At 45.8% G+C, this 24776-nt stretch overlaps 1 protein-coding gene across 2 annotated transcripts; it reads left to right on the plus strand.

Moving 5' to 3' along the window:
- Positions 1 to 9: 9 nt before the first annotated feature.
- Positions 10 to 22562, plus strand: LOC119387802 (CCR4-NOT transcription complex subunit 9). 2 transcript variants are annotated; one of them, XM_037655313.2, is made up of 10 exons: positions 10 to 174; positions 284 to 310; positions 459 to 577; positions 2716 to 2836; positions 4837 to 4924; positions 10361 to 10467; positions 17083 to 17178; positions 21144 to 21242; positions 21394 to 21485; positions 21875 to 22562. In XM_037655313.2, exons 1-10 carry the CDS (start codon positions 163 to 165, stop codon positions 22050 to 22052), a joined length of 939 nt encoding a protein of 312 aa, XP_037511241.1. In that variant the 5' UTR covers positions 10 to 162; the 3' UTR covers positions 22053 to 22562. The 2 variants fall into 2 exon arrangements, with proteins under 2 accessions (XP_037511241.1, XP_037511243.1); XM_037655315.2 differs by lacking the exon at positions 284 to 310.
- The last annotated feature ends 2214 nt before the right edge of the window (positions 22563 to 24776 follow it).

Genomic DNA, 24776 nt, shown 5'->3' on the forward strand with positions numbered 1-24776 from the left:
AAGCCAAACAAGAGGCCAAATTCGCCTAGTGAATAAAAAAGGACGGTCGCAGGAGTTGCCGAAACAGATCGACTACTCAGTTCGCTCGAAGAAGCGTGAACAAATTTTACCTGCTTTGTATTTGCGCGTTGGCTGTGCAGCGGTTGTATCAAAAGAAGTGTTATGAACCCTACGGTAAGTCGTCATTGCTTGGGACGCCGCCGTCAACAGGCGCGTTCCCGTTCTTCGGCTGCGGGCTGTCAGTCAATGGAACCGGATACATTATTATTGTTTGCTTTTTCAGGCCTGCAGGGATCAGTTGAACCGACTCGTTAGTATCGAGAAGTACTTTCTTAATAGTTAATGACGTTATCGAAGCAGCAAAGCGGTTCGAGCGTCGTCACTTGCGTTGTTGTCGCGGCTTGCCCTACTCATGCGTGCGTTCGATGTCTTTTTGTGTTTGCATTGTTGCTTCGCAGGTCCTGATGAACGTGTCGCAGCATTCGGTCATGCAGACCGTGGACAAGGAGAAGATATTCCAATGGATAATCGAGCTCTCCAATCCCGAGACGCGTGAAAATGCGCTACTGGAATTGAGGTTGGTGATGCTTTGGCTCGTCGTTCGCGAGCGCGTCCGAGCAACGCGAAACTCGTTTTGGTGCGGCGCGTACTTTCTGGAAACAGAACGTAGCGGCCTATGTCGTTATGCAATCGTAGTGCACGTTATCCTTCACGTTTTTTTCCTTTGACTCGCGTGTAACAGTAATGTTCAAAAACGCTCTGTATTCTGCGCCGCGTCGGTTAAGTAACCTAGTTCTCGGTGACCACAGAGCTGGCAAATTTCCAGCGTTCTCGCGTTGTACAGCACTTCACGAACGCCGCATAAATGTGCGTGCGGTCTTTTTTTTTTTTCCTTCCCTAAACTAACTTACTCCGACCATGGTGACCAACTTTCTTTTGAACTCGTATAAAACTTAATTTTCTTGGAGGTATTAGCAGGCACGAGCACTTTCACTTTTTCTCATTATTTTTGTTTTGAACTCCTTAATTTGATGCAACAACTAAATGCAGTGATGGCTTATGTGGCACTTGGAGCCTCTAAGTAAGATGCATTCCGGGCTGCCAAGTGGAATCCTTGCTGTACTGTTTTCCGTGCTCTGTGTGTTTCTGAAAGTGCCCAGTTTCTTTTACGTCATTGTCCTCAAAATTTGCTGTGTATACCCAAGCTAGGAGTACTGGTTTGTGACATGTAATAAAGCTTGCAGGTTGGTGTGGTTGTTTTATAGAGTTTAACGTCCCAAATGACTCGTGCTATGACAGAGCCGAAGTGGAGGGCTTTGGATTATTTTGATCTCCTGAGGTTCTTTAATGTGCACGGACAGTGCACGGGCCTCTAGCATTTAGCCTCCATCAAAATGCGACCACCACAACCAGGATTGAACCCGCATCTTTTGGGTCCATAGCCGAGCGCCATAACCACCGAGCCAATGTACCAGCCGTGTGTGCTCAGTCTAACGTTTTATTTTTTCTCATTGGTTTCATAGAGTACAGGTCGTAGTGTGTAGCTTGCATTTCTTTAGAGCATGCAAAAACATGAAAGGCGATGCCATGCCTGAACAAACTCGTTATTCTCGTGTCTTCAGTTCCGTTCATTGAAGCACATTGCTTAGTGGTCACAGGCGTGTTGGCCATGCATGCAGAAAAAGGGAGCTCCGCACGCCATGTGATGGGTTGGGCACATAGTCATGGTTCATTAGAATTACAGAATGAGTACAAAGGGTATAAAAACAGTGAAGGATGGCAGGGAACTACATTTGATGAAAAAAAGAAAATTTGGAAGCATAATATGCAAGTGGCTGGGGCATTAGAAGGGTAATTGAAGCGTGCTGAGAGAGGCCTTCTTCCCATAATGGACACATGAGTAGGATGATGCACATTTACGGAAGTAGATCTGTTTTCAGCCCAGTTGCGTAATAGTGTTTGAACTGGTTGCATATTATGTAGTACTTAGTTGCTGCTTCCAGCTTTGTAAATAGGAAATATACTTTTCATCTCTGACTTTAACTGTAACTTTAGTGTTGTGGGTCTTCTGTTTATTTTAGTTTGGTATTGAAGTTTGATTGGCAACATATGTTTATTTTCGTTAAACTTGGACAACCCTCTTGCATAATTGAAGGTGTTGCCGTGAAAAGGGGGTAGTAGTAAGAAACATTCCCAACTTAACAACCTGGCATAAGCTGATGACTTTCATGTAATAAAGTGCTTTTTTATTGATTTCCCTTGCTCAGTGGGAGCAAGATAAAAAAAAAAAATATTAAAAAGTTATCCACAGCAGCCGAAAAAACTGTTTGTAACAGACCTTTGCGTGTGCTATGTACAACTGTGCGCTATTGTTTTTCTTGTAGTATCATCTCTTCTATTCATACCTGCTGTTTGATATCTCATTTTAGGATGGGGAAGTGGTGAGCTTGTGGCTTAAAGAAATGGTAGTTGTAATAGAAAAAGCATTGCAAATGGTTGTTCTATGCACACACTTATTAAATGATGCAGCTGCTATTTTAGTATACTTTCTCTGCACTGCTATTGCCTACTTACTTTGAGCCATACATTTTGCTTAATTACAGCTTGCTGTAGTATGTGTGTGGCAAGTAATGGCTCTTCTGTATTGCCATACTTTTCGAATTTCCTGTGGTTGAAGACCAAGCAGCTTAAATGGGCAATTTCCTGTACTTGCAGCAAAAAGCGGGAGGTTGTTCCCGACCTGGCTCCGATGCTGTGGAACTCGTTTGGAACCATTGCAGCTCTTCTGCAGGAGATCATCAACATCTACCCTGCTATAAACCCTCCAACACTGACTGTAAGTAGCTGTTGTGTGAAGCTAAAACAATGCATCGCAAGGGTAGATGTTTGGACTTGTTAGTAACACATAGTTGCCACTTAAAATTTATTACTAGCTGAAAACCTTGGCAAGTAAAACATTGCAGAAGGGATAAACCATGCTAGTATTTGGATAGGCAGTTGTTTGAATTGTTGGATTTGGATAGGAGTTGTTTGAAACAATGAATTGCTTGAGGGAACATATCAAGTTTACACAGACAGTATACCATAAAATCTCGAGCAAGCGCCCCCCTCCCTTTTTCTGGAGATTTGAAATACCGGCCAGTACCTGAGCAAGCGCCCCCCCCCCCTGCCCTTCCGCCCTTTTCACTGCTTAATTCAGTGTTTTTATTCGATTGACAAGGGCTAATAATGACAGTGAATGCATGGCTATTCAAAAACACATTTCATTAGAAGCACGTGTGGCTCTTCCACCGCCATCTTGAATTTTTATCCATGATCAAGCAAGCCACCCCCCGCCCCCTTTCATATCTTGTCCGATTATCTTTCATCGTAGGGGATGGGCCCTTGCTTGGGATTTTATGGTAGGAGGCTTAGAAGCTTGTTAACATTCTCTAGTGGTTGAGGGTTCCATTGCTTATTAAGTCATGCCAGCTGCATTGTGTATTCCATGGCTGCACAGTGTTGCAGTGGATATTTTTTCCTTCGTTGTCTTAAGGTGCACTATACATAGGCGGCCCCTGTCAACACAGAATCTATAAATTCAATTGGTGGTTCTCTTCAGTATTATCTTGCACTCGCCTCGTATTGCTCATGTGTACTCAACCAGTTACTTGCGAAAAACTAGTTGGAATTGAGTTGTTAGTTGAATAATTTGAAGGTTAAGCAATAGATTACACAGTTCTAGTTGTTTCATTTGTAACGGTGGGCGTTTTACAGAGTAAGCTGTTTTGAGTTAACAGCTGGCTTTGGTGGAGATGTCCGTCGTGCTGTCACGCACAATGAGAAAAAAAAAAACAGGTTTCAGGCCAGATTCGAACCCAGGCATTCTACGTGGTAGCGAAGTATTCTACCACACAGCCATGCCAGTACTTGAAACTGGTTTGGAAAAGGACCCTATAAAGCTGTCATGTCGGGTGAGGAGGGACACTAGCAGCTATGCAAATATTGCCGGACATAAGGGTAGGAACGCATCGGGCATTGCACAATGTAAATTGAGTAACGAGTAGGTGTTTTCAAGTTCCCCGCCCATTTGAAATGGCTCAGCCATAATTCGTCATAATCAGCCACAACATCAACAACGTGTGAAGCTATGCAGGTGCACATATTTCCTTACGGATGCATAGTGGGTACTTTGCAATCGTACTTGCAGTAGATGCCCTAAGAATGCCCTAACAGGCTCTTAGAAGGCCACTCCCCCAGCTTTTGCTGTTAGTGTGCTGCATGTTCTGCACAGGCCTGGAGTCTTTTAAGTGCGTAGCTCAAAGCAGAGTTAAAATAAAGGAATGGTTTAAAATAATATAGTTTGAAATAACCAAGAAGTAATTGCAATAATTAACTTAAAATTGCTAGAAATGTTTCGGAAACATGCGGCAGACTCCTGCGCCGTGCCAATCAAGAAACAACCTGACGGAGCTCGCTGCAGACGACATGTATCTCAACCGCCGTAACAAGCAGGAAGTCTATAAAGCGCAGCAAAAAGTAGCGCGCATATCGCACACAGTCTTCCTAACAAGATTCTACTCGTGCCAGGAAAACCCTACATGCTTAACTCAAACATTGGCATCGTCGACGGTTCGGTAAATGGAGCAGTGGGAACTCTACGAACGGGAATCGCTGTGTGCCCGTGCTACGCACTTCCTCAGGCGTCACAGTTGCGGAGCTGCATTTAGCACAAGATTTAAAACTACACCAACTGCTACATAAGAACATTTTTTTTTTGTGAGGCTGTCACGAAATATTTTTTTCCTGATGCCGACACTTATTCTCCCCGACTCTCTCTCTCCAACTTTCGTGCAGGCACACCAGTCCAATAGGGTTTGCAATGCACTGGCCCTATTGCAGTGTGTGGCATCACACCCAGACACCCGCACTTACTTCCTCGCAGGTAAGGAATGCATAGGCATGGCCTTGCACACTAATTGCTATTTAAGTGGTGGTTAGCACAGTGTTTGCTGGCAGTGGCAGCAGAATGTTAGAATTTGCTGGGGAGCTATTCTCAATGTGTCCATGTAATGGACATGTCTGACATTTCAGTGGAGCGCATTCAGTTACTCGAGAAACCGGAGTGCCATTCCGTCTTCGCACTCTTGACCACGTCGACGCACCAAAGCCGCACACCACACTCGCAATTTAAGAAGAAAGTGGACAAAATGTACAGTAACAGAACACTAAGAATGTGTCTCAGATGTTTGAGAACGGTGCAGGGAATACATACCGACCTTCACAGATGCGTTAGATGAGTGGCCACATAAAACCTAATTCAAGGGCTAACGCGATCACACAATTGGAGTTCATGCATGACCTCCGAGATTCGTGCGGCCAAAAGCGGACCTCTAGAGGCTGCATTCGTTGTGTTGAAGCGCATTCCAACTTTCTCATTTGTGTCGCGAGTTGCGAAAGCTCCATGATGTCAAAATGACATTGCGGAAGAAGAACTGGAAACTGGGCGCGCTGCTCACAGGGTTATAGCCAATTAGCCGCGGCCGAAATTGGCAGTCCATTAGATACACAAATCAAGAATAGCTCCCCTGTTATGACTCGGTTTGACAAGATTGAATGCTTGATGTGAAAATTCGTATTGTTGGAAACACTTGTCTGCCTGGTCGAGTACTCCTGTTGCCAACAGACGACGATATTGGCTGTTTAAATGGCATTTTGTAACATGCAAAATGTTCATACACTACTGTGGCTGATGTACAGTTTGGCACAGTTTCTATACATGCAAGCACTTCAAATTGAAGCATGTGAGGAGTATTGGTCTGTGTGCTACATGAGCATTTGGTCTTAACCTTGTGATGGGTTTGCTTACGGTCATTCAGAAACTCAATTGGCACGTAGCTTTTTCTGTGAGAAATAAAACAAACATTTGTAATTTCGGTACTTTATTTGCGTGAAGACACCGCTTACAATACGTGGTGCTTAAAGCAGTAACCGTATGGTTGGCGTGCACTTTTCGACGTGGAGTGCTGCGAGGGAAAATAAATTGCTTGTGTATTATCGAAAATTACTCATCTGGAGTGACTGCGTTCTTGATTAAAAGATAGTACACCGATGCGGTGGCAAGGAAACTTGGTTAAGTAGTCTTAGCTAATCGAACATGGTTAGGTTCTCCCTTCACTCCGTATGGTAAGACCACATCGGTGGACATTGGGGAGGGAATCTGCGGCACACCCTGGAAAAACCTGTTGGGGCTCCTCAAGGCCAGAAAGTACGAGAATCCCTTCCGTCAAATATAATTCTTTCTTACACCACTATCTCATGTTTATTTCTGTTGAGAAATTTCCTTGGAATATAACACAAATAACTCCGAAGTGTCTATAACATGTAACTTGCTCTTTCCAGGGGCTCCAAAATGTGGTAATTACATGCCCCAATGTGCTCAGAGATGAATAATTACCTGCTCCAATAATCGGTGATTCCACTCCTGCGCCAACTGCGCCAAAGTGCGCCAAATTGTATTTACTGCGCCATCCTGATAATATCGACGAAATTTGCGCCAAACTGCGCCAAAGTCTGGGGATATGGAGGCGTCTATCACCGGCAATCGCACCGCCGGCGCGTCAGAACATGTGCAGCTCGATCTTGGGGCTGCCAGTAAAGTCGCAATCATGGACCAAGAATTATTCCGCTGAATAAATAGCGCTCGCGCGTGCGTTCCAAGTAAGCCACGATGCCATGCACGGTGCCGACGCAGCTTCTGTTCTGCAAGTCGGCTCGACAGCAAAACGCGCTCTCCGCAGAGGCTCGTGACGTCTAGGCCTATCGGTAGCGAGAAAGTGCGACGGCGATTCATCGGCGGACGTCGTCTGTTCCAGAAACGCTGCTGATAGCTCGTTTCAAGCGTCGCACGGCACGTAAGGAAAGCAATGTTCAGTAATAACTACATGAGTGCCGCTAAAATGTCTGTCACTTCTGTTTCCGGACATCGCGGAATGAAATCTGGGATCGCTCGCAGTAGATATATGGGACAATATCGAATTTTCCTTGCTTCGCGTTTATGGAAGAGCACGCGAACGGTGGAAACGCGTTGACACTTTTCTTCAGATATACTTTATCCATGGATCTTCATCCAGAACAGCTTTTTCGTAAGGCTGTTGCTAGGGTTACGTCCAGACGTAACTGTAGTCACCACTATCGTTACGTCCAGACTAAAGTCCCTAGATTTTTTCCCTGTTGAAGAGCAGGGAAAATCTAGGGACTCTAGTCATGTGGCTTTCCACAAACGTGAGTACATTATTTTCCTGTTGCTCAGTGAAGGCCCTCTGCGCCCTTCGGGCGCGGCAACCTAATCGTGGCTTCGCCCTTGCTTCGCGAGAGCGGCCATTTCGCTAACGCTCAATGGCCGGTTGGCAGGGTCACGGTCACGCGCTACTGGCCGCTGTCGCGGCCACGCGCTGTTTAGCCCGCGCGCCTGCCCCTTCGGGGCAGGCGGAGGCACACGTAACCCAAGAGCCGCGTCGCGCTTCTCTGGCAACAGACTTCAGCAACACCTGAGACAAAAAAAAAAAAGAAAAAGAAAAAAATTGCACCAGCAGCGAGGTTCGAACCAACGTCCTCGCAGTTCCGAGCACGACACGCTAGCCACTGCGCCACTGAGGCCACTCGGTTCGGTAGGTCTAACGGGCTGTATTTGTATTGCCACGCTGGACGTAACTTTTAAGACTCGTTATTCTTACGTCCAGACGTAGCTGCAACGGCCCGTACCGTTACGTCTAGACGTAACGCTAGACACTCCCTTTTCGTAATTCCTTCCGCCAGCCCGTCCGAGTTTGTAATCACTCTGCGGTAAATACCCCCTAAAAGGCCCTGCCGTTTCGAGCTCACGTGCTAGGGTTCCAATTCGAATTTTTTGCTTGCTTTTTTAAAAATGTCATCGCATTAGTAAAATCATATCTCCTGGTCGGAGCAGCCGCATATGCGCAGCTGTCAGTAGCGGGCCCGTCGCTGACGGCCCATAGTGAAGCGGCTACGCCATGTTACACGTCCGCCCCTCGCTTTCGGGGGTTAACGGTTAAAAAAACTCGGTTTCGCTTAAGCAATGAATGCGATACCAAAAAATTGTATTGTGAAACGAAGTAAGACTAGCAGCTAGCTAACTGTTTTGGATCTCGCGTAAGTCAACAAAACGCTGGTTTAAGGGAATATGGCCCCTCCAGGAACCGAAGCGTTTCCTTGCTCTGAGTTCTCTAAACGCGAAGTAAGCGTTGAGAGCACAGCAAGTTTACGAGCCGTCTCCCGATGCCTCGAGATAGCGCGCGCAAGCGACTGCGCCCTTCGAACGATGCGGTCCCCTGGCGTCCATTCATGCTCCTTACGAAAGACGGGCGGGGCGTTTCCTCTCTGTTTGATGAGCAATCGACGGCAGGCCCGCACGCGGGAAGATGTTATCGCATGCGCTGTCCGTGCGGCGGAGACAGACGGCCGGCTAGTTTAATCTCCGCTTCAGCCGCATTCGTCGCCAGCGCTCGCGAGCTTTTACCCGCGGCTAGAATGCGCGTGGTGATGTTATTAATTTGGACTTTATACGGAAAATTACGGCAACGGCGACGGCAAAAATCCGCCGAGAGTGTCCATATAATTGAGGGTCAATGTACGGGGCAGATTTTGCGCCCCCCCTCTTAGGTGATAAGGGGGGGGGGTGCCCCCCTGTGCGCACGCCTATGCTCCTGGGATGATTTTTTCCGTGAGATTTGCAATGAATCGAAATATTTCTAGCCTTCATAAGAGCCCCATAACAATACTGAGGTGCTTGAATGTTAATGCAATATGCTTCTGTATTGCACTCCAGGATGTGAAATTCGCTGCTCCAAAGTGCTCCCAGATGCAAAATTATCTGCTCCAAAGTGCTCCAAGATGAAAATTTTGCTGCTCCAAAGTGCTCCAAAACGGAAATTTTGCTGCTCCAAAAATTGCTCCAAATCAGAAGTCCTCGGTAGCATCACTGAATAATGCTTCAATTACAGTTTACTCAGTAGCATCGCTGACTTTGGCATATTCAATTTGGCATCTTTTTGAACATGATTATAAAGACATGCCACTGCGATGTGCTGCATAATTTAGAATGTGCATAAACCCCTTGCCTTGGTGTGAAGAATGCAGAGTGTCATGAAGGGAAGCCAAATGCTGGATGCAAGAGTTATGGTGGGGTAACCCTTGGACAGCACAAGTCGTATGGTGAAAATGGGCGTTTGGGGAGACAAGAAAATTGCGCGTGCCCAACACATTGGTTGAGCAAACGAGCAAAATGGGAATATAATCCTGTGCACAAAAGCAACTGCTCATCAGCACAGGGTCAAATTTGAACTCCGCACCAGATTCAATAGGAAATTTTAACCTATAAACTGCAAGTTGCGAACTTTTGTCCATGGAGAATTCAGCCACAAGAATCTTTCAGTTGGGCTGAGTAACAAAGTCAGCGTTGCTTGAGGCGAGAGCATCTCTCATTGCCTTTGCCAGCGTTTGCAAATGACATTCCTTCTGAAGGTACTGAGAATGCTGAAGTTAGAAGTTCCAGTGCAGGGAAATTTTTTAGTACTGCTAATTACTGTACAATTAATTGGGTGACTATGTCCATCAAACTTTTAAGAGCATAACTACAAAGGGTGTACATCACAAATTTCATCAATTTTTGTTCTTGAGAAAAAGCCTTGATTTTCTTCATGCCATCTTCAAACCTTCTTTTTCTTTTTTTTCTCCCTCGTAGGAGTTCCACATAACCAGTTGTACATTTCACTAGGCTCTGCAATTTTTGTATTCTATGGAATTTCGTACTTGCTCTTCTGTCTAAAAGCATTAACTGTACGAGGCAAGGCATGAATTAGAGTTGGATGGCATTACTGGCACTATTTCAAAGCTTCAGTTGTCACAAGGGTTCAATATCGGCTGTTTTAATCTGAATAATTGTTACATTGAAACCGCACAACGTTAACACAACAGAAAGGAACACTGTATTTCTGACACAAACAAGGTACCATAGCCTCCAATTTGCGATCGTCAAGATATCTTCAGACCCGCTCGCCACCTTGTCCCATAGGCGCTACGTGACGTTCGAGCGCTGCCACCAAAATGTTACGTAGAAAACGCTCGCACAGGAACGCTATACAGGTTACTAACAAACTGGTCGTCATCTTTGCGCTTATTCCACATAGTCCTCTTCTTCTCTCCTGAACACGTTTTCCACTGCCATCTTATATTGCCCCTCACAATATATGTCATTTCTAGCAAAATATTTTGTTCGGGAAATGTGTTTAAATGTGTGTTTCCCATTGCTTTACTTTTCTTTCGCATTTGCATGTAGGAAAACTCGTGTCCTCTCTTGCAGCAAACATCCCATTGTTCCTGTATCCTTTTCTCCACACTGTCAGCAAGACGAGGCCATTCGAATATTTACGGCTGACCAGCCTAGGTGTGATTGGTGCCTTAGTCAAGGTGAGTCTTGTTCAAATAAGCTAGCAAGACAAAATGCAAGATTGCAGCTTGAGAAGCGTTCTGATGGGATGATAAATGCGGTAAAAGCCTTTTTAAGTGCGAATGCACTTTATAAGCGACCCTGAATCCGCCGTCCCATAGCAACGGCGCGAGGAGCAGAGAGGAGCGTCTGTAGCAACGGCGCAGCGACGTCACGCCCCACGTGACTGCGCGCGCTCCGCCCTCCGCTCTGTGGCTGCGCGCGCCCCGCGCATTGCCTGTGGTGATGAAGGCCGGCGGCGAGACGCCGAACGAAAGCGTGCGAAGCGAGCCGAGCACCCAGAAGCCGATCTGGCGCGGGGACGCGCGATGCGTGAGGAGCGCGGGCCCTCGAATTCGATCGGCCGGACGCGCCGCTTCAAGCGAGACTTCCTGGACCGCAGCTTCGGATATAGCTGCGCGGTGTGCGATCGACTGTGGTTCGACAACAACCTGAGCCCCATCTCGGGCGTGCGCAACGCCGCCAACAAGTTGAACGTGTTGCGGGTTCTTTGGAACGAGTTCGGAAGACAGATCATCATCATCAGTAAAAGTTCTTTGCACTTAAAAACGGCCAGACCTCCGTGGCGTCCGTGGGTCGGCTGGCGCGTGCTCTCTCGCTGCCGTCTCCTTCGCTCGGCTCTGCAGTTTAGTCGCGCGCGCCCCCTCATAACATCACCCCGTGCTTCGCACTTCCTCATACTCCCCTTCGGGGAAATGCGAGTTTTTTTTTTTAATGCTTTTTCATTTCTCCTTATCTCACAATTATTACAGCTCACTTAAACACTATAATTGCACCCTATGCTTTCCTTAGGTTCATTATCTGTTGTCTTTGTATTGTAGCATGCACCGTTGTTACCCGGAAAGCTGTTGCATGGATCGAGGGTATGCTTTGCCTTATGGCAGAGTGGGTGTGACGAACAATTATTTCATCATGTGTCATGCACAATTGTTACAGCAGCAGTATTACAAGTTTAGTAGTGTCTGCATCTTGGACAAACAATTAGCGAGTCATGGAGGAGGCTTATCACCCATAGAAAGTTTGTGTGCCACATTGGCAAAACTTTTTTGTTCTCTGGCTTGGTTGTGGTTGACACATTTCTTATTGGCAGTTTTTTTTTTATTGGGCCACTGCTCTCTTCAGTGCAACAGTTACTTCCGTTCGTGCCTTTATTTCCATGAGCAGTTTGGTTGTGTACATCGCATGGCGATGTCATAAGTATAAAAAAAGAAGCATTCTTGTAATGGCCTTCAGTGGAATTAACTCCACATGCTACATCCTTCTGGCTGTGGTCAAACTCTTGCAGATTTTGGTACAGTATGACAGTGATGCCTGATATGCACAAAGATAACTATATTACTCTAGCGTCATCTCCGGAGCGATTTTCCTGTAGCTTCTGCAGCAGGTGCTCGCTTGTCTGCATGGCACCAGTTCTTTGCAGTGTTTGGACAAGTGATGATAAGCAAGCCGAAAGAAACAAAACGGCATTCTTGTGCTTAACAGTGCATTGGTTGCACTAGTATGAAGCTGCAAGGTGGCATTCATAAGGGTTTCACTTGCATGCTTTTGTAATAGAGGAGAGCATATTAATGTGGAAATTACGTCAACAGTTAGCGGCATATATGACCCATTTTCCATCTTCCACAGCATCAAATGCAACTTGTCAACAGTGCATTAAACAGTCATGGAATCGCACTCTGCCAAATGTGCGAATGACTTTATTGAGCATCATCATTATGATGTTGTTGTACACTCAAACCTCGATATAATGAACTCGGATATAACGAATTATCGGTTATAACGAAGTAAATGAAGAATAGTCTTGTAATATTTACAGTGTTAAAAATAAACGTTTATAACGAATTTTCGGATATAACGAAGTTATTTTCGTGGCAGATGTGACTTTGTTATAATGAGGTTTGAGTGTATTGTGGGAGTTAATGTGATGCAGCCTTTTGTGTTCTTGTAGCTTTATGTATTTTGTTAAAAAGAAGTCTTCTAAAAAGGTCTGTTCCGGTGTACACATGGAACAGTTGGCTGGAGCAAATTTTTAAAGGGGTCATGAACCACTTCTTCAAGTAATCGTCGAGTGATCTCATTATTGGAGTTTTTTGCCTCGGGAATAGATTGCCGCAAAAATTTCTCGAATCCAGAAAGAATGAGCAGAGTTACAGGAGTTTGTCATGCGCTTTCGCTCGTCCTGACGAGGGCACTGGAAGCTAAGCAGGGTGGGATGGCACTGGGGAAAGAAGTTACGTCTGTGCGCGTCATGACCTTGAGTGCATGTGATGAAACTCGATCGCTCTCTCCCGTTGTTATTGTGTGCAAGTTTGGCTCAATGTGTAATGTTAGCAGACTATGGAGCGCTGAGCCAGCACATGGCAGCGCCCCGTGGCAAGAAGCTCATCTGATCCAAATGCCACATTTATGTCTGCTATTGGCCTGTAGCATGCTACCCGCTGTTCGACGTCAAACTGCAGGCGCTGGCAGTTCTGAAGAGAGTAAGGATGGGCCTCTGGATGGAAAGAGGGCACCTGAGAAAATAGCAACTTTGCACTCCACTTGTAAGCTCTCCTTGTCGCGCACGACTGCAAGATTTGGCTGAGATGTTCATAGCAGTGTCTGCTTTCTCCAGGATGTGTTTTGTCATCAAGCCCGAGAAGTGGTTCATGATCTCTTTAAGGCTTTGTGTATATTTTATAAATAATACTTGGTAACTATGGTTTGGACTTCCAGCTTAAAGGGGCCCTGCAACACTTTTTGAAAGTAACCATCGAATGGCTTTATTAAAGAAGGTTATTTCTTCACGAATTGACAACCGAAAGTACGAGTGGAATTGGAGAGACTTGTCGCACGCTGTGATTGCTTTCTCTCTTTTCTCGTCCCGACGAGCGCGCTGGAAGCAAAGCAGGGAGGGATGGCACGGGGAAAGGAAGTTACGTCATGCGCACGTCATGACATTGAGCACTTTTTTTTTCTTCGAACACGCAGCTTACTTTCAGTGTGATCACGAGCACATGTGGGCATGTGGCGGCCTCTGTAACTATGCAGCTTGCGATGCTCAAATCAGCCACTGGCCGTGAACATGGGTATATGGCGCGGTCATTTGGGTACATGGCATCATTTGTTGAGAGAAAAGGGAACAATTTCTAGCCGACTTTTAGAATTAATTGTAAATTGCAGGCCGTGCGCTGCGCTATAATGTTTGGCTCGCATATTCTCGGGAGCCTCAACTACCGATCGGCAGTGTTCTCTGACCATGTTGAAGAAGTGTTGCAGGGCCCCTTAAGTTTCTTTTTCCGGTATGTTTTGCTTTATAAGATTTGGCTGGCTTCTGTGATATATATATATATTTTTCTGGATATACGGCTTCGTAGTTCTGTTGAAGAGGATCTACAGTGGTCTTGTTGTCAACACTGCAGGCACATTCTATGCGCAATATTGCCAAGTCGACGTGCAATATCGCAAGGCCACAAAGCCATGCAGTGATGCAACTTCATTGGATTTGCAAAAATTCACTTGATATTCGAGCACAAATAAAGTGAAGTATCATTAATAACAATAGCCCGCAGTACAGAGCTTCGAAGAATAGCGTAGAAAAGGAATACTACTGTGCAAATGCACCCCCGTTTAACCATCAGCAAACTTGCAAAGTTTGCTGATCACTGGGTTGCCGCACAGACTACAAGGAGCTACCCAAGCTTCTCTTTGTATACCATCTCCCCACTTCATGTTTTCGTCACAGCGACAGGTAAAATGGATGCCAATAAGAAATAATATGGTTGAATAAAATAAATTCAAACGAAAAAAAATTTTCTGTACCATGTTATGTGGCTGATTTAAAAAAGCCTAATCAGGAAGGTGATTTCACTTCTTCGATTAGCAAATTGCCGTTCCACAGTTCCCAAAATACCACTATTGCAAGACTGCGCTTATTAAGCCAGGAAGTGCCCAAAAAGAATATGCAAGTGGTGACACTGCCTTGAAGTTCTCGAACAAACTCTCTGCAACATTTGGGGTTTTGATGGCACCTGCTTGGCATTTGCCTAATTTTTGTAGGCAAAACTGAATGGTATTGCATTGTAAGAGAGCCAGACACTCATCGCACACTCTAAAAATTTTATTCCGCCACTGCGGCTGAAATAAGGAGAAATATTTTGAAATTTGCAACATCACAATGATATTTGAGTTCGGAAGTTTCAGTGTGAAATTCGAGACAAACTTTGACCTTCATTATATCTTGCAGCTAATCTTGCGATCATAGGCTCGTTATTACAATAAAGTGTTCTTGGAGAATAACTTAACGGTCTGAACTAGGAAATTTACCATTTGCTTTCAAATCTGCTTTTGCTATGGGAATGTGGTGGGAGGTTTCGTGGGGCGAGATTCGCAGACTGACTCCTGAGGTGCAAGGTAGTGGTTGAAGGGCACATTGGCAAGTAGAGTGTTGCATGCTTAGCTCCTTTGTTTAGCATATTTCGCGGCTTCCTTCATTCCTACAAAAAAAATTTTTGTATATGTGTACATGTGTACCTCTGGAAACACGAGCAAGGTTTATGGGCTTGTGCACAATGGCGACTCCAGTGGTGCGGAGCATAGTGAAACGTGCACCGGCTCTCGATGACCGTGCGACTGAAGCGCCAGGTACTTTGCAGTTTGCTGGCTATGATGTGGTCGTCGATGAAGAAGAAGGCATCTTCCGGCAGTTCAGACTCGTGCGTAATGGAGTCGAGCAGTCAAATCCCCTAGTGCTGCTGCACAGGATAGTGTTGCTAATGTGCGACAACGCTGCCGAACGCCTGAGGGCTGCCCGCTGTGACCATCCGCTGTTTGGAAATCAGGCTGCCGGCTCTTATCGCCCCTGAAACATCTACTTCCTTCTAATGTGTTAAAATTAAAGATGTTTTATTTTGTGTTGTTGAACTTATTGTAACTATGTTTTTTTTCTTTACTCTTTGAAGGAATAAAAGTGGTCAGCTTCGTGCATGCCTTTGAAAGCCATTGCACGCATCCATTTGTGCATGTCCCTCTTGTTGAATTGTCAATTAAAGATTCTTTGAGAGCTTCGAGTTCTCTTGTTCAAGTTTATGGACAAAGAAGGCATATTCAGATAAGCCTCCTGGTCATTTGAATTGTAGTATGTGGCACAGAGCTAGGCTATTGCATGTGTCGTAATGTTGTTCATTGTGACCCGTGGTCACAAAAGCACTTGTGAAATTGTCTCGCCCATTTTCGTAGTGGGCACTGACTAATTGACCAGAGGCCCGAGCCACTTTACAGTACCTGGAGTGTTACTTGGATAGTAACAAAAACAAAACTTAAATGGTGTACAAGTTCTAAGTGCTTTGTTAATTGAATGTTCGTCGTCATACGGCTATTTTAGGTTCACTGCAGGACTAAAACGTCTTCTAGTTAGTTCAAAGTTACCCTGTCTTGTGTCAAGCAGATTCCATTTTGTGCCTAAAACTTCTTAAACTTCATCACTCCAGCTAACCCTCTGCTGTCTATCCATTCCATTACTCTGACTGTCCGCTGTTTATATTACACGGCTGCCCAGGTCCACTATTTTCTCTTATTTTCAATTAGAATAGTGTCTACCCCTGTGTGCTCCCTGGTCCACTCCACTGATCCACTCCAACATTATGCCTATCATATTCCATTCAGTTGCACACTGCATAGTCCTTAATTGAGTGAGGCTTGTCGAAATGGTTGTGAAAGGTGTAGGAACTTAAAGTTTTATAGCGCAGGAAGGTAGTTGTCTGCTGTTTATAGGTCTTGCAGGGTGGATTCAAAGCTCGATGCTTGCAGGTGCATCTGCATGTGCACCTTTATGCAACACTTTTTGTGAACTGTAAACTTATTAACCAAAGTAGTTAGTTTTCACTGATAGTCTTAGGTAATTCCTAAGCTACGGTTACACAGTCAGGCCGTATCGGTACCTCGTGAATGTCTCTGATTTACCACATGTTTCTGAATTTGGGCCTCATTTCAGTACTCCGCCTTTTTCGTGATGCCACGGCACATGCGCCCTTTTCCTTGTGGAAAAGTCGCGAAACGCCTCCTGATCTCTGAGGCTTTCGTTCTCGCGATGCCGGTTCTCCTGGCCCCTATCAAAACAGCAGAAGGAGCACAAGAAAATGGAAAAGGCAGATTGCTGAGAAGTGATTGCTTAAGCATGACATGAGCAATTCACTTGGAGACGAGTGCTAGTTATCTCCAATTAACTTATTCGAATGCTGAGAATTGGGAAACGTATTAAATTTTTTTAGCGGGATGCGGGATGTGGATTCGGCAATCTGCCTGCCACAAATTCAATGGTGTTAGTGCTGGACAGATGAAAAGAGCAGCTTGAAAGCCTTCAACTGCGGTGGGTTTTAAAATTGACGATGTTTACCATTACAAGATGTGTAGCAAGGAATCCTGTCTTATTCAAATACTCCTTCATTTGCTTTGAGGTTGCGAAACGCTGGCAGCTTGTGTTGTTCGGTTTTGGGTTGAAAATGTGAAACTGTACGTGCTGTTTTATTCTTGTGTTGTGTTCACGCAAAGTGGTTAAATAGTGTTTTCTTTTTTTTTACTCTTCTGATCTTTCCCAGACTGATGAGCAAGAGGTGATCAACTTCCTCCTGTCGACAGAGATTATTCCGCTCTGCCTGCGAATCATGGAGTCAGGCAGTGAGCTGTCCAAGACGGTAAGGCTTAGGATGCGTGTTCGCAGAACTCCTTTGAAACTCGGCGCAGCTTGAACAGTAAAAATTAATTTATCTATAGTCGTATAGAACTTAAGAATTCCGGAAAGGCCCCGCCCAGATAACCGTAGCGCACCAGCCGATCGCCTCCGCGACTATAGAAATAGTCCCGCTCATGCACTCGGCAGTGTTCTCCAAAGGCAGGGTTACCGGCCGCCCAGCTCATGACGTCATTTCGAAGTGCGCGCTGATTGGGGCAGGCTTGTATACATCTGCCTTTGAGGAAGAAATGACACAGAATTCTAAAGTTGTATTCGACTAGCCACAAACATGTCACAACCGAATATTGTCGGTGCCACACAGGATGCGCAGGCTTAGAAAGGTATTGCAGTGAGGACACGAGAGGGATAGCTGGAAAAAGGCAAGGAAATAGCCAAGCTGATGGGAGACATGGAAATCTCTGAGTTGAAAAGCCGAACGAGCAAAGTGTGTGTAGTGTTTGTCACATTTGTGAGATTTGCTGAAATCTTCAGTGATAATTTTGGGAGCTATATTTGCCCTGTCAGCATGTGTGAAGAAAGTGTGGTGCCTAATCAAAGTAGTACCCACATTTGTGCTGAGCTTTGCATATTGCTGGCCTCGATGTACATATGTCCCAATTTGCGATTATGTGGCCTTCCTGCAGTTTTTGTACGGTGATTTGCATCATGTACATATCTGAAGGTGTGCAGAACAGTCATTCTCCTGTAAACTTTAAGTACGGTAGACTCTCAGTAAACAGAAATCTCTTAAAGGGGCCCTGCAACACTTCTCCAAGTAACCATCAAATGGCTTCAGTAAAGGAGTTTATTGCCTCACGAATCGACCGCCGCAAAAATTTTTAGAATTTGCCAAGTACGAGTGGAGTTGCAAAGGTTTGTTGCACGCTGTGATTGCTTTCTCTCTTCTCTCGCCCTGACGAGTGCGCTGAAAGCTAAGCAGGGAGGGATGGCATGCGGGCAGTGTTGTACACGTTCCTCTAAAACAGGAACGAAAGCTCGTTCCTCGTTCCTTCCCAATATTGGAGCGAGTTCCCGTTACAAGTTTCTCTGATGAGAAATGAACTCGTTCCAGTTACATTTCGAAAATTGGAACGTGTCGTTACATTAACGTTACATTTGAATTTTTATTCAAAATATAGTGCCCGTCACTGCCTGATAATCCTGAGGCGAAAGAAAGTGAGGAATTTAAAGCTTACATAGAGTTACATAAATTTTACAAATTTGACATCGCCAGCAGCAGGTTATATGTAGATAAAAGGAATCTAAAGGAACCTCCTAGGGGGACGAACCTTTTATAGGCAACCGGACATACTACAGACATGTCTAACTGCAACTTTCGCGCTCGTCTATTACAAGTGCAGCACATGTGGCACTTTCCACGTCACTCTTCAAATGCACAGTCAGAATACTGCGCTTCGGATATTCTAATAGAAATTTCCTTAAGTTTCTTGCACAAGAAACCACATCGAAAGGAGCAATACATAGGCACTTAACGAGTGCTGATTCAATATTGCAGTGGGAGTAGAAAGTAATGTCCAGGATACGTATTCACAACTTAGTAAAGTGCCTTATTCGCACTCAGCAAGAGTATCATCTCGATGTTAGTATCCGACAGACGAACCTGTTTTCTCGTCAGCACTTCGTTGCCAATGTTAAAGAGCCGTTCCACCAAGCGCTTGAGGGTACTGCCTTGTTGTACACAAATAGGAACAAAGTAAACCGAGGTCGCAGGGGCGAGGGCAGGCTCAGCGGGGGCAACAAGAATGTAGCTCTAAATGTAATACACGTATCGTTTATTGCATGTCAGACGTTATCGGTGCGGCGGCTGTCGAACTGAACCGTAAAAAAAAAATTATAGACCGATAGCCGCCAAGATAACTCGCATGTTGGAGGTGTTCCTGCCCACGCGCAATCATCGAAGGCACCAACAGGCGCCACTGCGGCACCCGCGTCCACTGCGTTTCGGTCCTCTTCCCCGCCATCCACGCAACCGGGTGTAGAAAGACAGATTCACCTATAGCTGCCGGCTGCGCATGCATGAGATGCTAAAGAGACGATCGAGCCAGCCGCTAAATACCACGCGACGAGAAAAACATTCCCAGGAATTGGGTTGAAGCTTCGCAGTAGGCGAGCGCGCAAACATAAAACCAATAAAACGTCGGAAGCGTATGCTGCACGCGGTAAGGCGTTCACTCCCAAGGGATAGAACCAAAGTGTAACTTCGCCACCATTACGTTTGTGCCCAAGACCATCAATGCGCAGCGGGAGGCGACCGCGCGGGATTTCGGTGGTTAGCACGGTGGTGCTTCACTCACTTTCTACGGCCTCTAGTGTTGTGATTGGTTCATCTGTCCCATGCGCGTCAAACACCAGGTTCGCGACGATGATTCACACCGTTCGAGGACTCTGTAAAACCATGTGCAGACGCCTCGACTACGGTAAGTCGGCTCCCCCACTTTTCCCTATGTCGACAAGGCCACGGTGACGCGTAGCTGAACCGCACAAATACGCACGCACACACACACAAAACTACTTTCGAGTTCGCCGAACAAAAATGTCACCGAGGTAAGAAATATAACGCGTCGTTTCCTGGCAGCGGCCTTACAATGGGGTTCGATGATTCTCGAATGTCAAGTGAATGTTCTGCAAGGTGTGTCTACACTGCAGAGCGACCCTTGATTGCTGTCACAGTGGCTCAGACAAAAAGAAAAAAAAATCTGTTGTTCCTACCGCACGTTGTCGGTCTCGGCATCGCGCGCTCCCTGTGCCCGCGGCGGGCGCCTCAAAGTGAAGATCAAGAGGCAGCATAGTCAAGTGACAGGCGAGCGGTAGATTCTTGCGCCTCACGCAGTCACCCATCTGCTCTGTTATGCACGACGTGCTGCGTTCGCGAGCCTGTAGATTGCCGAGGAATGTTTACAGAAGGAACGCCATTCCCTCTACCGTTCCTACGTAAACGTAACGAGTTACCGTTACAGTTCCACCAATCCTCAGTGGAACAGTGGCGTTCCTCCGTTCCTCCAAAAAGGAACTAGATCCTGGAACGCCGTTCCGTACAACACTACATGGGGGAAAGAAGTTACGTCATGCGCGTGACCTTAAGCACTTTTTCTTCGAACGCGTGGCCTACTTCCAGCGTGATCGCAAACGCGTGCGCGAGCACGTGATGGCCTCTTGCGGCGGCCTCAATAATTATGCAGCTCACAATGCTCAAATCAGCCAATGGCCGTGAAATTGGGTATATGGCGCGGTTATAACATATTTTTCTGATCCCTTTCCAGTTACTGAGAGGCTACTGTAATGATAAACATTCGTGAATTGCTGCGCTGTTGGGGACTATACATAGCAGCGTTTAAATATTGGAGCTTCAGAGCGGCATCCCAGGTTATGTAACTTGAACTGACTCTGAGACAAAGACAGTAGTTGAAGATTTTCAAACTCTTCACTGCTGCTGGGAAATCTGTGAAATTGACTCTGCAGTGAAAGTAAGAGAACAGGCCACAACTTGACAGTTGTCAAGTTCATTTGCAACCGCCAGGTTTCTGAAATGTGTGTGGGACAGTATGAAAAATGCCTGTGCAGTGTGAGTGTGGTACATGGGTTCCGTGGTGTACATAGCGGTGTCTTAAGGAGGTCGGAATAATTGAAAAGGAATGAAAACTGACATGTCCAAATAATTTGTTGGTGTCGGTAGTACTATTTCCAATGCCATGGAATTTCCACTTCGCAAAATGTTAACACACCTCGTGAATTTCGTTGTGATGAAGTTTGACTACACAATGTCCTGCCGCATAGTATGCTAGCAAAGGAGGTTTTCTATCGCTGCTGTAATGCTTGATCTGCAATTTGTATATTTGTAACAGTGGATGTTTACACAAATGTTTGTGAACTCTAGGCGCAATGCTTCTTCCTTGTGACATGTTTCAGGTTGCCACTTTCATTCTGCAGAAGATCTTGGTTGATGAGACTGGTCTCTCGTACATCTGCCAGACGTACGAACGTTTCTCTCATGTGGCCATGATCCTGGTAAGCTGCTGTTTCCTGGCCTTTTGTTGTAACTTTTAGCCATCAAGAAAACTTGGGTCTTCTTTGTTTTATAACCCTACGTCTACCAAACTTGGGCCTGCTGTGCCCTTTGCTAGGTCAGCTGGCAAGCCTTTGTGGAAATTTTGTGCAGGGCAAGATGGTTCTGTCTTTGGCCAAGGAACAAACTGCGCGTCTGCTGAAGCACGTGGTCCGATGCTATCTGAGGCTGTCCGATAATCCCAGGTTTGTTGCAATTGTGCAGTTTATGAACTTAAAGACATGCGTTTGCAAGGTGAATACTGTGGTGGGAACAAGTGCTTACAAGGGATTGGGGAGGCAAGCATCAAGCAAAAGTCATAATACTGCAGTAGCTGCAAAGCTGTACAAGTGGCATCGCCGTGGGTTGCCTCACTGAAAAATTTGAGTTCTTGAAGAAAAAAAAAAGTTGAAGCAAGCACCTCAACTACAATGCATGTGTAACCTTCGTTTACAAAGATCTGTCCACTGGGCCGCAGGGTCAAGGATAAAATCCAAATGCTAAGAGAGATAATGGCTTATTACTGCTATAAGTGGGTAGACAGACTGAACCTGTTTTGATGCCTTTAGGCTTAATGCAAGCCTGTGGTTTACAGGGCTCGCGAAGCTCTGCGGCAGTGCCTGCCGGACCAGCTGAAGGACAACACATTTGCAAGCTGCCTGCAGGATGACAAGTCAACTTCGCACTGGCTGGCACAGCTGCTGAAGAACCTGGATACTGCACCGGTGACTGACCCCAGGCTCACCTACCAGGGAAGCCTTCCTCCCCAGTAGCCCTCCCTCCTCACCACCACCACCCAGCAGAGCAGGGCAGGGTCACCACAAAGCCTTGCTCTTAGTGGCAACTGAGTTTGGCATCGTCTGCTCACATGCAGTTTGCCTTAGCATGATGTCACTGTTATGGACTTTATACGCAACCTTGCAAAGCAGGTTAATGAGGGCAGGCTGGCTGTGTGTGCCATCTCCTTCCTTCTGGGCTAATGGGACATCCCGTGCCATTGTGAACATCTGCAGTCTGAGTGCAGGTTTAGGCATGGCTGTCCATTGGTTCTTTTTCACAGTCCAAAAGGCCTTTGAAGAGAGTGGGTAGTACTCATTGCATCATTGTGACACTCAACCAGCCTTGCATCTGCCAAAATGTTGTGATGTTCCTGAAAGCATGCAGTCCGCGAGAGCTACACAATTTTTCGAAAACTGTCGCATAAGTTTCTTTGTAAACTTGGGCAGCTATGTGTAACATTGCTGGACAAACGCATGTAAATTGTCAGCTAGGCTGCAATTGTAATGTGAAGGTAAACATTAGACAGAAGTCTGTCTGGTTGGGTAAGTAAACTGAGATAACTGATATTTATTCTCCAACCAAAGTTACGAAGACACGTAAAAACCCGACGTTTCGGAACCAGCTCGGTTCCTTCCTCAGGGGGGACTGCGGCGGCTTAGCAGCGGCCTCTTTAAGGCACTCTCGCGGCGGTTAACGACCCCACGCATTATCGAGGAGCGTAGCCCATGCGCATACACCGGGGGGAGAGTTCCGAGTGAACGGTTGATATTTTGAGTGGTCCTCTGTATATGCCACGACTCCAGTAGTAACCTCCTCCTCCACTTGGTTTCACTTTCGAGGATGGCGGTTCCGTTGAAGTCTATTCTGTGGTCACCACAGAACCACAGAATAGACTTCAACGGAACCGCCATCCTCGAAAGTGAAACCAAGTGGAGGAGGAGGTTACTACTGGAGTCGTGGCATATACAGAGGACCACTCAAAATATCAACCGTTCACTCGGAACTCTCCCCCCGGTGTATGCGCATGGGCTACGCTCCTCGATAATGCGTGGGGTCGTTAACCGCCGCGAGAGTGCCTTAAAGAGGCCGCTGCTAAGCCGCCGCAGTCCCCCCTGAGGAAGGAACCGAGCTGGTTCCGAAACGTCGGGTTTTTACGTGTCTTCGTAACTTTGGTTGGAGAATAAATATCAGTTATCTCAATTGTAATGTGATATTCTAGGGATGATTGTCTTGGTGCCACTGATGTGGTCGTCAGATGAGCTGGCACAGGTTCTACATTGTGCAAGTGACATTGGCTCTAAACTGAAATGTGTAGTAACTTGTCATTTCGGGGTTTTTGTGAAACCTAGGCATGGCCACAATGGTTAGGAGTGAGCCGATAATCCTCAAGTGCTCACCTCCAAGGTTAGGCTGACTTGTGTAAGAGCACCTGGAAATGGGCAATCATCTTGTGAACTTTGCTGATGTGCGGCATGCTTGAAGTATACCTGGGTAGATTCTTGTTGGGCAAAAAGAAAGAAACGGTCACAGTCATACTCGAAAACATTTTGGTGACTGTTCAGTTTTAAGAAAGCTTTAAGGATGACCTATTTCTTTAAAGCTTTGGATTTACAGATGGGAAGGTGGGAAGTCCACACAAACTATGAAGAGTAGCAGATCTTTCATTTCAGAGAAAACAGTGCTGCAGTTGCAGATACAGACAGTTCAAAGATCCGTAGCCTGAAAAATGTCCAAAACACACATACAAGATCTTGTCAAGCCCCAAAAGAATCCACATTAGTAGCTTTCTGCATACGATCTACTAGTCTGTGGCCCTATGGCAGGCAGTGTAGTATATAAGTGGGGAACACCTGAAAATTGTGGTGAGTGTGAATGTGCATTAGAATTTTTTTCTTGACAAAGGGCATGTGCTTCTAATGTTTCTATGTCACTAAACACATGCAACCATTGACTCTTTGGCGAGGCAGTTGTTAGTTTGCAGTTTATGTCCAGACCTTCTTTATCTCGTGATGTCATGGAACCCGTAAGCTCAATTTGCGGATTGTTACCAGACAGATTTGCCAAAACAGTAACAAAAGTTTGCGTCATTGTTGTACTTTAGCATGCTGTTAGTGACTGTTCTGTTCACAGAACCTGGTTAGCCTTGTTGCACGCGCTGTGCCCTGTGACAGCCCACGGCGGACCACTCTGTCTCTATGTAAATAGCATAAAGAAGTCAAAGGCACCACTAACTCAGCCTGATGTAATCAACGTACACATTTTTCATAATCTTTTGGTGGTGGATGTATAGCAAGAATAATGTTACCACATAGAGCTGGGCAAGCGTTTCAATTCCTCCTCTGTACATAACTTGTCACAGTCTACGCATGTTAATCATTACACGGGATGTTCATCTAGAAAGTGAGACTTCTGTAATTTCTTGTGGTAAGGACAGGGATTGTGACACTTTCTTTCTTTGTAGTTTCCATTTGCTGGTCTTCGTTGCTTGACATGAACCTGAAGCATGCCTCCCTCATCTACTTGGTTTTTCCAACCTGCCGTAGTTTTGCTGGATAGACGAGCGATTTGCGGCCAACTTTAAAAATGCTGCGTGGTGTAGGCTGTTATATTTTTCTCATCATTAAGCTCTGAGGTGCACTGCTTGCAGCTTGGCAGTTTGGACCCACCACTTAGTTTTGTGTCCATTCCAAGCCCTCAAAGTCCCAGAGACACCCAGG

The sequence above is a fragment of the Rhipicephalus sanguineus genome, chromosome 3 (assembly GCF_013339695.2).
Source record: "Rhipicephalus sanguineus isolate Rsan-2018 chromosome 3, BIME_Rsan_1.4, whole genome shotgun sequence".
Taxonomy (NCBI): Eukaryota; Metazoa; Arthropoda; class Arachnida; order Ixodida; family Ixodidae; genus Rhipicephalus; species Rhipicephalus sanguineus.